The 15,818-nt window shown below is 48.1% G+C and overlaps 1 protein-coding gene across 1 annotated transcript; it reads right to left on the minus strand.

Annotated features, from left to right (window-relative positions):
* Positions 1-358: 358 nt before the first annotated feature.
* pla2g7 (phospholipase A2, group VII (platelet-activating factor acetylhydrolase, plasma)) lies at positions 359-15,532 on the minus strand. Its single transcript, XM_060042161.1, has 11 exons — positions 15,108-15,532; positions 14,433-14,560; positions 13,717-13,867; positions 13,106-13,199; positions 9,968-10,036; positions 8,736-8,910; positions 7,236-7,349; positions 5,620-5,711; positions 4,429-4,599; positions 3,618-3,766; positions 359-2,790 (listed from the first exon to the last, which is right to left on the minus strand). The coding sequence occupies exons 1-11, from the start codon at positions 15,169-15,171 to the stop codon at positions 2,690-2,692; spliced, it is 1,308 nt and encodes a 435-aa protein (XP_059898144.1). The 5' UTR covers positions 15,172-15,532; the 3' UTR covers positions 359-2,689.
* Positions 15,533-15,818: the final 286 nt, after the last annotated feature.

A 15,818-nucleotide genomic window follows, 5' to 3' on the forward strand; every position in this document is an offset into this window, starting at 1 on the left:
CCCCTAGAAGTGGACCTGTAAGGTACCCTCTCCCCTAGAAGTGGACCTGTAAGGTACCCTCTCCCCTAGAAGTGGACCTGTAAGGTACCCTCTCCCCTAGAAGTGGACCTGTAAGGTACCCTCTCCCCTAGAAGTGGACCTGTAAGGTACCCTCTCCCCTAGAAGTGGACCTGTAAGGTACCCTACCTGCTCCGTAATGACTCAAACTTCACCAAGCCGAATCAGAGAAAAGCATTTGTTTAAATAATCTGAGCTGGATCAAATATGTTGAAGCGGATGTGGGGTGATAGCAAAAGGATGACAAGAGCAAGACATGACTGGTTGAGTCGGGGTACAGTTCAACAAAACAGGCTGCAGATTGATTTTACATTGAGCTTTATTTGGTTTCTGTAGTGTACAAATGAAACATGACTCACTGTATGATGAGGTGATTCCCAGAAAGAATTGGATGAGAACGACGGGCTTATTGGAGAATAAGTCCCAGCATGGACTAGTCGCAGACTTTCAGTTAAGGCACATTCTTAGTGTTATTTTTCCAGGTCATTGCTAAAGTATAATCAAGTCTTAGAAAAAGTATCAGAATTTCACTTGACATCTTAAGATATATATGTATACAAATCTAGTCCAGTCACATTTTATTAAAAATCATACTTCAAATTAATATATATGAAAGGGTAATCCACATGCAGCCACACTTCAACCTGAACCACATCAGGACACGTTCATCAGAGGTATTTCTAGGTTGCCTTTTTCTTAAACACGATGTCTGAGACTAGTGCTTTCGTGGACGTTAGCAGTGACGCTAAGGGATTCAACGACGGCCCATTTCAGTGATCTTTCATACGTCCCTCACCCTACGAGGGCTGGTGTCACAGCCGTCCTCTGACGGGTTTATCGGTGTCTTCTTGAGAACCAGCACCGGACCTCTTACGTGTTACGTTTTATCGAACAGGCCCCACAGAGGTGGTCGCTGCGTGTCTGAGACACAGGTTAGCGAGGACAGCGTACATTCACAGCACCGTTCAAGAGGCCCTGGGGTTTTCCAAGCCCTCAGAATATACTCCAGTGACCTCACAAGGGGTGGGGTCAACCAAGAGCTGGCCACTCCCACTTGTGATGTCACCGTTGGGTGCATTCTGAAATGGATTTGAGTAGACCTTATTCAACAGCCTTGTTGGGTGGGGAATCCTACACTCTTAGAAAACCCCTGAAAACTCAATGCATTCTTTTAAATCCTAGGGCCCATTCACTCACCCACGTATCATTTAAAATGCATTTGTAATTTGGACTCATGTTTCCCCATACAACTAACCAATATGGCTGCTAGGTGAAACAGGTCTATGTTTAATCCACCTCACACCTGTTAATGTGAGGTACAATTTGCCTGGTTTTGATGATACACTGGTGGGACTTTGATGGAGGTCTGATGGGCACAGTTCATGGCGAATGGATCCGATGCTGTGTTCCAATATCCATACTAGCCTTAGATTGAGTACGTAGCGTGTTCCAATTCAGATCGGGCGAAAATAAGTGTACTGAATGGACCCGGATGGTGTACTCAAAACGGTCAAATCGCGAACTGTGGATCGACACCTTTCGTACTCAACGGCAGCCATCTTGGCTACGTAGCGGAAGAGGGCGGAGCCAGGCTGAGCCAACGTCGGCCCATTTTCCACATAGCCTGCATTAATAGACTCATTTTGTAGTTTTTATAGCTTTTAGGCGTAAAGAGTTCACCGTTCAAAGCGGGATGTTTATTGCGGGGGAGGAGCCGCGGCGGCAGTCGTGATCTTAATTTCCGGTTGGTGCACCACGGAGTATTCGATTTGGAACAACACTGACATCTGAAAATCAGCACACTTAGTGAGTGCGGATAGTGTACTACGTTTAAGTGTACTCATGGAAGTATGGATATTGGAACACAGCACAAGTGATTCAATCCCTGTATTTTGCATGCACTCCTTGTTCACTTCCTGTTAGCCACTACACAGTGTGTAGCATGGCATACTGGCATTAGCTGCCATGACACTATCGGCCAGAACAGGCTACATTTAAAGGTGTAGTGTATAGAATGTAGTGGCGTCTAGCGGACCTGACTTGGCAGTAATGGAATATAATATACATAAGTATGCATTAAAAAGTGTATAATCCCATGAAAATAAGCAGTGTTTTCGTGAGCTAAGAATCAGCCCTTAATGTCTACATTAGGAAGGGGGTCCTCTTCCAGGGAGGCGGCCATGTTGCACCTCCATGTTTCTACAGTAGCCCAGAAGGGACAAGCAGCTCTAGAGAGGACAAGTTTAAAGATTTGTAATCATAATAGCTATCTTACTTGCAACCTATAATTTCACAGAATAAATAACTAAAATACAATTTATAAATCAATCAAGGAACTCCATCACTTGCTATTTGGCGATGTAGTCATGGACAATGACATCATTTCAGAGTGCTGGCCCCTTACAGGCCACCGTAGGTCGTCGGAAAGGAAGTGGTTAGGGGTTAGCATATTCAGTTGGTCGCAATTCTGCCACCTCGCCTCTAGATGCTGCTAAGTCCAACAAAATGCACCTTTAACGCCCAAGCACCAGACACTCAGTCGGAACACAGGGCAAGAAGTGGTCGGTTAGGGACAGGAAGTGGTCGGTTAGGGACAGGAAGTGGCCCGTGATCCCCTGTATCTCGCGGTGGACTAGATGGAGGACTGCAGCAGAGTGATGTTGGTCCCAGGCATCAGGTTCTCGTCCTTCCCTTCGATCAGGGGGTCCCACTGGTTGAAGTCCTTATTCAGACCTGCACGGTAAAAGCACTAAGGTCACTTACAGCTGGGATGGTGTCTGTTCATATCTGTATACTACAGGGGGCAGGAAGGATCGTCTAGCTGAGGCGTTCGACCGCCAGCCGAAAAGATACTGGGTACCAACATTCATCAGTTGAATTTGTCATCAGACAAATCTACTTACTGTAAGTGGCCCTGGATAAAAGCGTCTGCTAAATGCCCTGAATGTTAATGCAATGACATGCATCTGGATTGACTGTCAGCTCCTGCAGACCGACAGCAGCCTCTCTTACGTCAGTGAGGCTCACCTCGACCCTACAGCTGGCTAAGACTGTTCTCCATTATTCCAAATGTTTGTCTGTCTTGACCCGATCCCAGTCCATGTCTCTGCCTCTCCTCTAGACACTGGTTGGTCCTTGTCCTGGTCTGTATGTCTCCGTAAATCTGTTTGTCGAACGTGTTCTGTTTTGTTTCTGCCCTAGGGTGAGTGGGTTTCGGAGCTGCTTAAACCTTCTGGTTTGAACCTATGCCTGAATAAAAATAAAGTTGTCTGTGAAAAAGAGTTTTCTCGACGCACATGGTTGTTGTTAAAAAGCATATTTTTACTTTAAACAAATAGCACAACCGTCTAAAACTCTGGCCCTCTTAAGGAGAACCAGAATGGGTGTGGCTCAATTAGCCTATGAGCCACAGCTGCAGACTAGTACGGCTAACAGCCAGACAGGAATATGTGCATCTTTTAAAACATGGTTTAAAACAGTGAAGATGCCATTCACATCTTCACATTGTCCTCTCAAATAGTATTGTGGTTGTGGTGGGCAAAATATATAGTTTGGCTCACCGAGGTGCCTCTGCAGGAATGCCAGCGACGCCCGGTTGCTGAGGTCCATGGCCACTGCTGGGTCGATCTCCCCCTTCAGCTTCATCATCTTCCCGATCCAGTTCCCCGTCAGGAAGGTGAAGTCCGGGAAGCTCTGGTGCACCGCCCCCCTGTGGGCGTTAGAGCAGTGGGAGGCACGTCAGGGAAGACCCAAATCACGTTCCAAATCACGTTCATGCCCAAATCAGCATCAGGGCATTAAACTCATCAGTGAAGCCTAGATCCTCTGAAGGTCGGCGGTTGTCTGCAGACGACCTCCGACCTTCTGATGACCCACTGATGGGATCGATGCCCTGACGCTTTTTAAAGTTATTTAAAAGGTTGTAAAATTGTCATAAAAAGGTCCAGCATATACGAAGCGAACGCCTAATGACTCGGGCCTAAAGCTAAATAGTACTTATCCCTTGGTGTCTTAAATGGTAATTGGAGCGCACTTATACAATGCTTTTCTAACCAGTGGGCCCTCAAAGTGCTTTACAACATCGGCCAACGGTCACCCATTCACACACACGGCGGTGTGCCGGAGCGGGGCGTCTCGCTCAGGGTAAACCTCCACGCTCAGATAGGAGGAGCCGGGGATCGAACCAGCAACCCTCCGGTTACCAGCCAACCCGCTCTGCCTCCTGAGCCCCACCCCGGCCGCTGTCCTGCGATGCGGCCCCTAGAGGATTGACATTACGGGGCCGCTGTTGTGTGGACGTAAACACCAGAACCTCCTCGGGGTCCTGGTCCAAACAGGCTGGGACCCCCGGGTCTCTCCTCCTCCACCCACCGGATGGTGATCATCTTCCTCTGGATCCCGGCCGAGTCCAGCTTCTTGATCTGGCTGATGTTCCCCGCCCAGTGGAACTTCTCGGAGTTGATGAAGAAGATGGGCTGCTTCACCTTGGGGAAGATCTCCTCGTCCAGGGGGGTCATCCACACGTCCAGGGCGATGCCACATCTGGACCGTGGGCACACGGAGGAGTGTTGGAATGCGATATTGAATTAATTTATTGACTTTCACTCTTTGTCCATTTATTATGAATAATGTATCTGCCCATCTCTATCTTTGCTTTTTCAGATATCTACGCAATTCCGAGTGCTGAACAGTTGACAGTAGACGACTCTATTGACAACCAGCTTTGATTACAATTAGGGCATTGAGCAGACGCTTTTATCCAAAGCGACTTACATCGGTTAATAACACGAACTAGCAACCTTTCGGTTACAAGACAACTGCTCTACCTCCTGAGCTAAGCCGACCCACTATGATGCAGATTGACCATTACTAGCCCTTTAGTAATCCACCCTACAGGTGTCAGCCGACCAGACGGTACAGCCCACTGAGCAGGTTGGTTGGTCGTTTATATCTATCCACTACCTCTGGGGGGAAACGCCCACTTGTGATGTCACAAATGGCATATAATGGCTATTGAACATCACGCCTGGTAATTAAAACAGACTGCTAAAATCCATTTGTTTCATATCTGCTAATATTGACCTAGGTGTCCCTGAGCGGTTTCATATCTGTATATATTAACAGATATGAAACCAGCATTTATCTGCAAATATCAACAGATATGAAACACATATTAACCGTCTCTAATTCCTCTCAAGCCTTTGTGAGAAACGGTGAGTAAGAACCCAACCGCTCGCTCTCCAGAGAGCCAGGTTCTCCAGAGCCCGGTTCTCCAGAGCCCGGTTCTCCAGAGCCCGGTTCTCCAGAGCCCGGTTCTCCAGAGCCAGGTTCTCCAGAGCCCGGTTCTCCAGATCCAGTGTTCTCCAGAGCCAGGTTCTCCAGAGAGCCGGTTCTACAGAGCCCGGTTCTCCAGAGCCAGGTTCTCCAGAGTCAGGTTCTCCAGAGTCAGGTTCTCCAGAGCCCGGTTCTCCAGAGAGCAAGGTTCTCCAGAGCCCGGTTCTCCAGAGCCCGGTTCTCCAGAGAGCCCGGTTCTCCAGAGCCCGGTTCTCGGGGTGCACCTACTTGAAGCGGACCTCCTGGCACAGCGACTGGATGACCGTGGCGCCCCCGAAGGAGTGTCCCACGGCGGCGATCCTGCACAGGTCCATGGTGTTCTGTGGAGGAGGGTGAGGTGAGGGCGTGGGTGAGGTGAGGGCGTGGGGGGCTGGGGCCCCTCAGCAGGGGCGGCCTCAGAGGGGCCCTGTTCCCCACCACATGGTGCCTGAGCTACTTTATGACATTTCAACATTCAGGGTGTTTTACAGACGCTTTTTTAGAGCTGTCAAGCGATTCAAATATTTAATCGTGATTAATCGCATTAATGTCATAGTTAACTCACGATTAATCGCAAATTCTTTTTCTATGCTAAATATCCCTTGATTTTTTTGTCCCATAATTCTTCTCATTTTAATTCTCTTATCAACATGGTGAAGTGCATCGGCTTGCCTTGTGCAAATGATTTTTTATTGATAACAACATTGGCATATACTGATCAAAACAGGACGATACTGCTTTGAACAAATGTAATTTGAACATAGCAGTCAGGCTACTGCTTCTTTGTTTTGAGCCAAAGAAATTTATTTTTTATTATTATTATTTTTTTGAATAAAATAATTGCGTTAATCGCGCGATCATTTTTTTAACGCCGTTAAATTTGGTTTGCGTTAACACCGTTAATAACGCGTTTAACTGACAGCTCTAGCTTTTATACAAAGCGACTTATGAAAAGTATTTTTTTCAGAAGAAAGAAACTTAATACTGTAAGGATGTTCATAGAACCATGTGCCAAGCACTAACGATGTTAGGTTAACCCATTCCACGATATACTATGATAAGAGGCTATACAATGCTATGTTGCTACAATGCTACACAAACCATCTATCCCTGGTGACATCACCAGTGGGAGTGTCCACCCGGGTGTTTGATAAGAACAATCCATGACGGACTGTACCATCCGGTAGGCAGGGGTCGGATCAAGCCATTGTACACCTGAGGAGAAACTACCCCTTGTGAAATCACAAGTGGAGGACGTTGAAAGGTTTTGTTATGATTCATCAGCCTCACTCCTGGTGATAAGATAGAGCAGTTTATGATGTCAGAGCCAGGAGGAATGCTGCATCCTGGGTACTATGAGTCCTGGGTACTATGAGATCACCGATCTGCTGGTAATATAGATGATATGAGCTGATATCTAGGGTGGAGGTCATTATTGTGGATCATTTATTATCATTATTAGCAGGATTGCACCAAAGAGTTAGGAAGGTATTAAAGTGTAGTAACGTGGCTGATGGTAAAAACAAAAAGACCTTAACCCAGCGAGTACACGACAGTATTAGGTACCTACTAATCAGAAGGTTTGGGAGTTTGTTCTTAATACAGCTGATATCATGTGATATTTGCGGAATAATAAGGAAGGTCATTGACCACTGCAGCGGTTACTTTCGTAATCCAGCAAATTTGGAAACTAGTATAATAAATACTTCCATCTAACCGTCCGACTTTAGTGCTCCAACTGGGTTCCTGATTTGCTGTAGTTGTAGAAAGAGGAAGAGAAAGCGATCGGGTCTTCACGTGCTGTGAACGCGAGGTCACGTGGCGACCGTGACGAGGTCACCGTGGCGACCGTGATGAGGCCGTACCTCCAGTGTGGTCCAGTCAAACTGGCTCTTCAGCACGTTGTCCACCTGCATCCCGGCGTTGATCTCAAACAGCTTGTCCAGCGCGCGGACACACTCGGCGGCTCTCTGCTGCACCTGGGAGCACAGAGACATCGGGAGTTCAACCAGAGATACGTTTGATTTGATTTGATTTATTTGGAATAAAGACATATCCAAGGGATAGAAGAAAAACATGACAAAGTGCCACCACTTATTTCCATCATGTTCCCCGACACCTGAGTCAGTTATGGAGAATATAGGATCAAGAACTGACATCTGGAGGGAACCTGAGATACATCTGAGTCAGTTATGGAGCTATATGATCAATAACTGATATCCTGGGGTTAACCTGGGATACACCTGAGGCATGTATGGAGCTATATGATCAATAACTGACATCTGGAGGTTCACCTGAGATATACTCTCAGTTATGGAGCATATAGGATCACTAATGTTATCAATAATATCAGTATTAATATTGCAGATTTCGTGTGTGTACTTACATTTCTGAAGTCATATTGTGGTGTAAACTATTCGTATATGTTATGTTGTTTACATTTTTAACAATAAGGTTGACAATACCTTGGAAAAGGGAACTTAAATGTGGATTTATTTAACGGCTGAGGCGGTCAATACTTTGATGATTGCGTGTAAAATAAGGGACCAGGACCTCGTTGCCCTGCATCCTCTCCGACCAACAACCAAACCGAAACAGGGAAGGGCTTTTAGATTCAACCACGTCTGATCGCTCCCCAGATCCCATTGGTCTGAGCCAGCTGATCCAGCCCATGTGACCACAGCCCATCTGACTGCTTCCCCTCTCTTCAACTCAATAACAAACCAACACCAACCACCCCAGAAACCAGACTGGGTAGCTCCGCCCGTTCTGCCGGCGGCTTGAGTTCGCCCGGCAGAAGGAGTCTGGAGAAGAGCAATACAATTACAATCAGGGCATTAGGCCGACGCTTTTACCCAAAACGCCTTACAACGGTTAATACACACATTGACACACCGACGGCAGAGTCAGCCATGCAAGGGGACCGCCAGCTGGTCAGGAGCAGTGTGGGTTAAGTGTCTCGCTCAGGGACGCATCAACACTCAGCTAGGAGGAGCGGGGGATCCAACTAGCAACCTTTCGGTTACAAGACAACTGCTCCACCTCCTGAGCCGACCCGAGAAATCAACATATTTCTTTCTGCTTGCGATACGTTTTTGCGGGAGCCAATCACGAAGCTGGCTTCTCCCCCTGGCGCGCTATTGGCTGGTTTAACGACAGGGAAGCGACGGCATTCAGCCAATCGCGAACAGAGTCAGTTGAACTAGGACCGTTGGTCACGCCTCCTGTGCTGAAGGAAATGACAGCAGCCTCCTCAGACCGACGGTCAAGCTCCGACTGATCTTGGTCTGGCAACAGCCAGGCTACGAGAAACACTATCTGACAGTTGGGAAGGAAAGCCTTGTTGTTGTCGTCGCCGTGGTTACCTGCTTGTTCCGGACCTCGAACTCGCTCTCTCCGTGCACCAGGGCCCTGTAGTACATCCACTCCTCCACCAGGGTGTCGGAGGCCGGGAGGGAGGAGGGCTTGGGGAGGGGCCCAGCCGCCTTCTCCGCGTCGCTCATCTCGCGGTAGGAGAAGGTAGCGGAGGCCGACTGGTCCCTGGGAGACCGAGGGGGAGGTTGGACTTCATAAGCATTACTCTGGCCATTTTCGTTTTTTTCAATTCATTGTTTATTAAGTTATATATATATATATATATATATATATATATATATATATATATATATATATATATATATATATATATGTTTAACTAAATAAACAATGAATAGAAAAAAACGTTCATAAGTTAAATAAACATATTTGGTGACGGTCCAAAGGACACACTCCCCTTGTTCTCTATGCAAATTCAATACAAAGCTTCCCAACCTTTGAGCATTTCCTGGAACAATAACAGGAAAAGCAGCATAGTTTGTTATTCCCACCCACAGGAACCTTATCCAGATCCTTGGCTAGCAATGTGACGATCCCAGATATCATGCTAGGCTAACCCGCAGGCCCCGCCCACCTGGCCTGTACCACTCTGATCCGGGGGTGAGCCTCGATTCACAGCCATGGCGCGTGGGGCAGACAGGGCTTTATGTGGCGCTCTATACGCGGCCCTGCCGTCTATCAGGTAATAAAGAGGGGAAAGTGATGAGCTGGTATGTGCTATTGTTACAGCAGCCTTTTCTTCTGCCTCTCCACATATCAACAGTCGGCCCCCCAGAGAGAGTCTGTGTGTCTGCTGGACCCCGACACCGTTGGGGGGTCCTTCGATAAACCAGGGAACCCCTTTACTGGTGGGATGGAAGACGATGTTGGTTGATTAGTGTCATTCGATGGCCCGTGTGGTTCTGTTGCTGAGCTGTGTGTGACCGCGAGCGCGTCTCTGAAGCCCAAAGGCTTCGCTGAACCAAACGCTCTTCTTTCTATCGTTAGTTTGTTAAGTTACCTGTCAGCGTTACGTTTTTAGGGGTCCAGATACGGAAAATAAGAAATGATAAAAGATATATGATCAATAAATCTAAGAGGAGTTTCATTGCAAGCTGTTTTATAAACAAATGCAGACATTAGGGGCTTTAAATTGATAGATTGATGACTTAATAAAACTATAATATAAATAACTTGAGATTCATGGAAATTGATACAAATATATAAATGAAAATAGAGATACCTGTGCTCGACCGAGGCCACGATGAATCCATTTGAAGCCATTTCAGCACACACAGCGGAATACAGAGTCCTGGAGAAACACACACGACCTGAGTACACACACGACCTGAGTACAGTACATGACTACAGTACAGTACACGACCTGAGTACAGTACATGACTACAGTACAGAAACACACACGACCTGAGTACAGTACACGACCTGAGTACAGTACACGACTACAGTACAGTACACGACCTGAGTACAGTACATGACTACAGTACAGTACATGACTACAGTACAGAAACACACACGACCTGAGTACAGTACACGACCTGAGTACAGTACACGACCTGAGTACAGTACACGACCTGAGTACAGTACACGACTACAGTACAGTACACGACCTGAGTACAGTACATGACTACAGTACAGTACATGACTACAGTACAGTACACGACCTGAGTACAGTACACGACTACAGTACAGTACACGACCTGAGTACAGTACATGACTACAGTACAGTACATGACTACAGTACAGAAACACACACGACCTGAGTACAGTACACGACTACAGTACAGTACACGACCTGAGTACAGTACATGACTACAGTACAGTACATGACTACAGTACAGTACATGACTACAGTACAGAAACACACGACCTGAGTACAGTACACGACTACAGTACAGTACACGACCTGAGTACAGTACACGACCTGAGTACAGTACACGACCTGAGTACAGTACACGACTACAGTACAGTACACGACCTGAGTACAGTACATGACTACAGTACAGTACATGACTACAGTACAGTACATGACTACAGTACAGAAACACACACGACCTGAGTACAGTACACGACCTGAGTACAGTACACGACTACAGTACAGTACACGACCTGAGTACAGTACACGACTACAGTACAGTACACGACCTGAGTACAGTACATGACTACAGTACAGTACATGACTACAGTACAGTACACGACTACAGTACAGACACAAACACCAGACATGAGGATCAGACAGTCAAGACCTTTTACAACCAGAGTGCCATCCATAACAGGGTACTTTATATTGTGGATAACCAGGTTATAGTTTAAGCGGATGTAGGGTCGAAAGGAAGAGTGGATTACAGTGTTATTGTGGTGGTTGTTTAAATAGATTTGGGTCGCTTTAGTTTATATGTGGGTAGTTGTTTAAGTAGATAATAGGGTAGTATATATAGCAGCTAAGAGTGAATAATAGTGTCATAATGTTGGTCTTTCACTTGTTCACTCGCGTCCCTTGTAGAGCGGCTATGTGGGTGAGTTGTTTCAGTATATTGACGAGCTGCTGTCAATAATTAGGAAGGCTCAGGTAGATGGGTGTTTATAAGAGTGGGTGGAGGTGTGGGTGGAGGTGTGTGGGTGGAGGTGTGTGGGTGGAGGTGTGGGTGGAGGTGTGTGGGTGGAGGTGTGTGGGTGGAGGTGTGGGTGGAGGTGTGGGTGGAGGTGTGTGGGTGGAGGTGTGTGGGTGGAGGTGTGGGTGGAGGTGTGTGGGTGGAGGTGTGTGGGTGGAGGTGTGGGTGGAGGTGTGGGTGGAGGTGTGTGGGTGGAGGTGTGTGGGTGGAGGTGTGTGGGTGGAGGTGTGGGTGGAGGTGTGTGGGTGGAGGTGTGTGGGTGGAGGTGTGTGGGTGGAGGTGTGTGGGTGGAGGTGTGTGGGTGGAGGTGTGTGGGTGGAGGTGTGTGGATGGAGGTGTGTGGGTGGAGGTGTGTGGGTGGAGGTGTGTGGGTGGAGGTGTGTGGGTGGAGGTGTGTGTGTGGGTGGAGGTGTGTGGGTGGAGGTGTGTGGGTGGAGGTGTGTGGGTGGAGGTGTGTGGGTGGAGGTGTGTGGGTGGAGGTGTGGGTGGAGGTGTGGGTGGAGGTGTGGGTGGAGGTGTGTGGGTGGAGGTGTGTGGGTGGAGGTGTGGGTGGAGGTGTGGGTGGAGGTGTGTGGGTGGAGGTGTGTGGGTGGAGGTGTGTGGGTGGAGGTGTGTGGGTGGAGGTGTGTGGGTGGAGGTGTGTGGGTGGAGGTGTGGGTGGAGGTGTGGGTGGAGGTGTGTGGGTGGAGGTGTGTGGGTGGAGGTGTGGGTGGAGGTGTGGGTGGAGGTGTGTGGGTGGAGGTGTGTGGGTGGAGGTGTGGGTGGAGGTGTGTGGGTGGAGGTGTGTGGGTGGAGGTGTGTGGGTGGAGGTGTGTGGGTGGAGGTGTGTGGGTGGAGGTGTGTGGGTGGAGGTGTGTGGGTGGGTGGTGTGTGGGTGGAGGTGTGTGGGTGGAGGTGTGGGTGGAGGTGTGGGTGGAGGTGTGTGGGTGGAGGTGTGTGGGTGGAGGTGTGGGTGGAGGTGTGGGTGGAGGTGTGTGGGTGGAGGTGTGTGGGTGGAGGTGTGTGGGTGGGTGGAGGTGTGTGGGTGGAGGTGTGGGTGGAGGTGTGGGTGGAGGTGTGTGGGTGGAGGTGTGTGGGTGGAGGTGTGTGGGTGGAGGTGTGTGGGTGGAGGTGTGTGGGTGGAGGTGTGTGGGTGGGTGGAGGTGTGTGTGTGGGTGGAGGTGTGTGGGTGGAGGTGTGTGGGTGGAGGTGTGGGTGGAGGTGTGTGGGTGGAGGTGTGTGGGTGGAGGTGTGTGGGTGGAGGTGTGTGGGTGGAGGTGTGTGGGTGGAGGTGTGGGTGGAGGTGTGTGGGTGGAGGTGTGTGGGTGGAGGTGTGTGGGTGGGTGGAGGTGTGTGTGTGGGTGGAGGTGTGTGGGTGGAGGTGTGTGGGTGGAGGTGTGTGGGTGGAGGTGTGGGTGGAGGTGTGTGGGTGGAGGTGTGTGGGTGGAGGTGTGTGGGTGGAGGTGTGTGGGTGGGTGGAGGTGTGTGGGTGGAGGTGTGTGGATGGAGGTGTGTGGGTGGAGGTGTGTGGGTGGAGGTGTGTGGGTGGAGGTGTGTGGATGGAGGTGTGTGGGTGGAGGTGTGTGGGTGGAGGTGTGTGGGTGGAGGTGTGTGGGTGGAGGTGTGTGGGTGGAGGTGTGTGGGTGGGTGGAGGTGTGTGGGTGGAGGTGTGTGGGTGGAGGTGTGGGTGGAGGTGTGGGTGGAGGTGTGTGTGTGGGTGGAGGTGTGGGTGGAGGTGCTGCAGTAGCCAGCAGGTGTAGCAGGGCTCTCACCTGAAGGCCCCCAGGCCGTGGCTGAAGACCACCACGGGACACTTGTCGTTGCTCTTGAAGGGAGCGTCCAGGTACGCGGGGATCTTAAAGGATCCTGAGGCGACAGAACGACGGACCACCGGTGAGCCGGGACTGAGCCACCTGAAGCTCACCTCCAACTGCTCTATTGAGCGTTTCATCTGTAGGCCAAGCGCTGAAGTAGAGCTGTTCCGATACCGATTCCAGTATCGGCGAGAAATTCCGGTATCGGCGAGAATACAAATCTATAAGCTGATCCGATACCATCGGGTGAATAGCTAATGTACTTCACAGGCAAAGAACCTCAGCCCACGTGCAGTGTTATACTGCAGTCGTTAATGTATAAATGTAAATGATCTAGTTCTGAAAAAGGATATTGTGGACGGTAAGGGAACCGACTATACATTGCTGTCATCATAAGAGAACCCTTTATTAATAATAATAATAATAATAATAATAATAATAATAGGTGCTATTAGTAATTCCAAAAGGCTGTATCAGTATATACACGGTATCGGCCGATACTCGAGGTCAGGAATCTGTATCGGGAAGGAAAGAAATGGAATGGGAGCGTCTGTGGCTGGAGGGCCTACCGAAGAGGTAGTTGAAGATCTTCTCGCTGATGGCGCGGTTGATCTTCATGAAGTCGGCCAGACCGTTGAAGTACTCCCTGCAGGGGATCCAGTCCGGGCGATCGCCCGTCTCCCTCTTCTGGCAGGGGTAGTAGAGCCGGAAGAAGGTGCCCTGGGGGGAGGGAGGGGGGAGACGGAGAGGGTAAGGGGGAGACCAGAGGGTAAGGGGGAGACCAGAGGGTAAGGGGGAGACCAGAGGGTAAGGGGGAGACCTCGATCTGCTGCCTGATTCGACCGCATACATGTATATAGGAGTGAGCATTTTAAAGTAAAAACACATTGTTAATTATTCAATTTTTAGATCATGCAGAGCTAATAAAATGTAATGATATTTGTACAGCGTTTCAGATCCTTCAGCGACGTACAATGAGCCCAGATGCATCTCAATAATGAGGCGACCACCAATGCATTCAGCTGAGGGTCAAACTGAAGGCAAGACATTCTTTCATTTAACTATCTTCAGTATGAATTGTAGTCTGGGTTTAATATTTTCCAGTATGTATCTCATGTTTTTTTGTATGCATTAAATATATTCCAGTATGTGTTTCAGTATGCATTAAATGTTTCCAGTATGTATTTAATATATTCCAGTATGTATCTCATGTGTTTCCGTATGTATTTAACCGGGTTCCATCCTTAGCAGCTGGTGTTAAAGGGCGCATCAGGCCTGGTCCTACCTTTGTCGTGTGGTCCACCATGAGGTCGGTGCATCCCACCGGGTAAGGACCCTTAGCTGGGGGGATCCCCAGATTGTTACTGCACTGGTTCCCCATGGCGCACAAACCGAGTGTGCTGGCGCTCTTATCTGTCAGTAAGAAAACAGTAAATCTACTGAGAAAGTCCTACTAATTCATTATATTTAGGCTGAACACGACCATGGCGACATATTGAGTAGGAACTTGGTACTTGGAAGAAGATGGTACTTATATTAAATGTTTATACAGTCCAGCTATTCTTTTTCAACTGATGCCAAAACCTGTTTCTTTCTCCTCTGTTTAAGTTAATATTTTGTTCGCCTTCGATATTCTAATAGTTGTAAGATTGTTTTTTGATAGTTTATATATATTTTTCGGATTTAAATAATTTATTATTATATAGTTTCTCCATTTGTCGCCCTTGCTCTGATATGTGAGCACTTACATAATTTCCAATTGAACGTAATTTAACGAATACAAATTACGTCAGTGTGTCTAAAGTGGACGGATCGATCAACCCGTTGTATTAAATAATTGTGACAGTTACTGGGTTAGAGGTCATATTGACTCAAGATCAGTGTATAAAAAGGAAACATACCACAGCTGTTAAACTATCTTTTAAGACGGATCACACAATACCATTCAACCAGCCCATACCTGTCCTCGACCACGCGTAAATCCTCTTTCCTAACAACTGTAACAATCCTCCATTAGAGAACATAGGACTAAACCGCTCACTAAAAAACACTAATCTTTGATTTGATCTTTTAATAGCAAAACCCGTAACTAAAGCCAGGCCCGGGTTAACGTTAGCAGAGTTTCGGGACGCGGTGTCTCTGTCGGCACATCCCAGGTGTAGTGAACTATCTGGGGCAGAAGTGACCCCGGCTGAGTCACTCGGGAGTGGCGATCAATGTTTGACAGCCCGCTCCCACGTTATGCTAGTGGTAAACAAGCAGACCTATTGAATGCTATCCCAGGCTAGGCTAGTGGTAAACAATGCTAATCCAGGCTAGGCTAGGCTATCTGGGAGTGAGGATGAGGCTAGTGTTTAAGTCTATGGATACATAACCAAAGCTGCAGATAGGGACAGCTATTTAACTTTATAGCGTGTAAGCGTGTAGCGTTTGTTTGTACCGATAATAAAGAATTATATCGACAATTTTTTTTTTGGAGTGATGGACCTTTCGATATTAGATCTCCAGCCCATGACTTCACTATCTGTCATCCTGTCATAAATCATCATCTTGAATTAAATCACCAACATCATCTCATAAATTGTCACTTTATTATCCACGGAGGAGGACTCGTGTATCAGTAGACTACCCTGACTAAATTATATTTTGTAATAACTTGAGAATGGTAGTA

Source organism: Gadus macrocephalus, chromosome 21 (genome assembly GCF_031168955.1).
Source record: "Gadus macrocephalus chromosome 21, ASM3116895v1".
NCBI lineage: Eukaryota > Metazoa > Chordata > Actinopteri > Gadiformes > Gadidae > Gadus > Gadus macrocephalus.

Excerpts from the sequence above, each read along its gene's own strand:
- pla2g7 (XM_060042161.1), bottom strand. The coding sequence starts at position 15,171 with ATGTTCTCTAATGGAGGATTGTTACAGTTGTTAGGAAAGAGGATTTAC. Across the intron at positions 5,712-7,235 it reads TTGACTGGACCACACTGGAG|AACACCATGGACCTGTGCAG; the intron begins GTACGGCCTCAT and ends CCTCCTCCACAG. Across the intron at positions 4,600-5,619 it reads TGCCAGGAGGTCCGCTTCAA|ATGTGGCATCGCCCTGGACG; the intron begins GTAGGTGCACCC and ends CCCACGGTCCAG.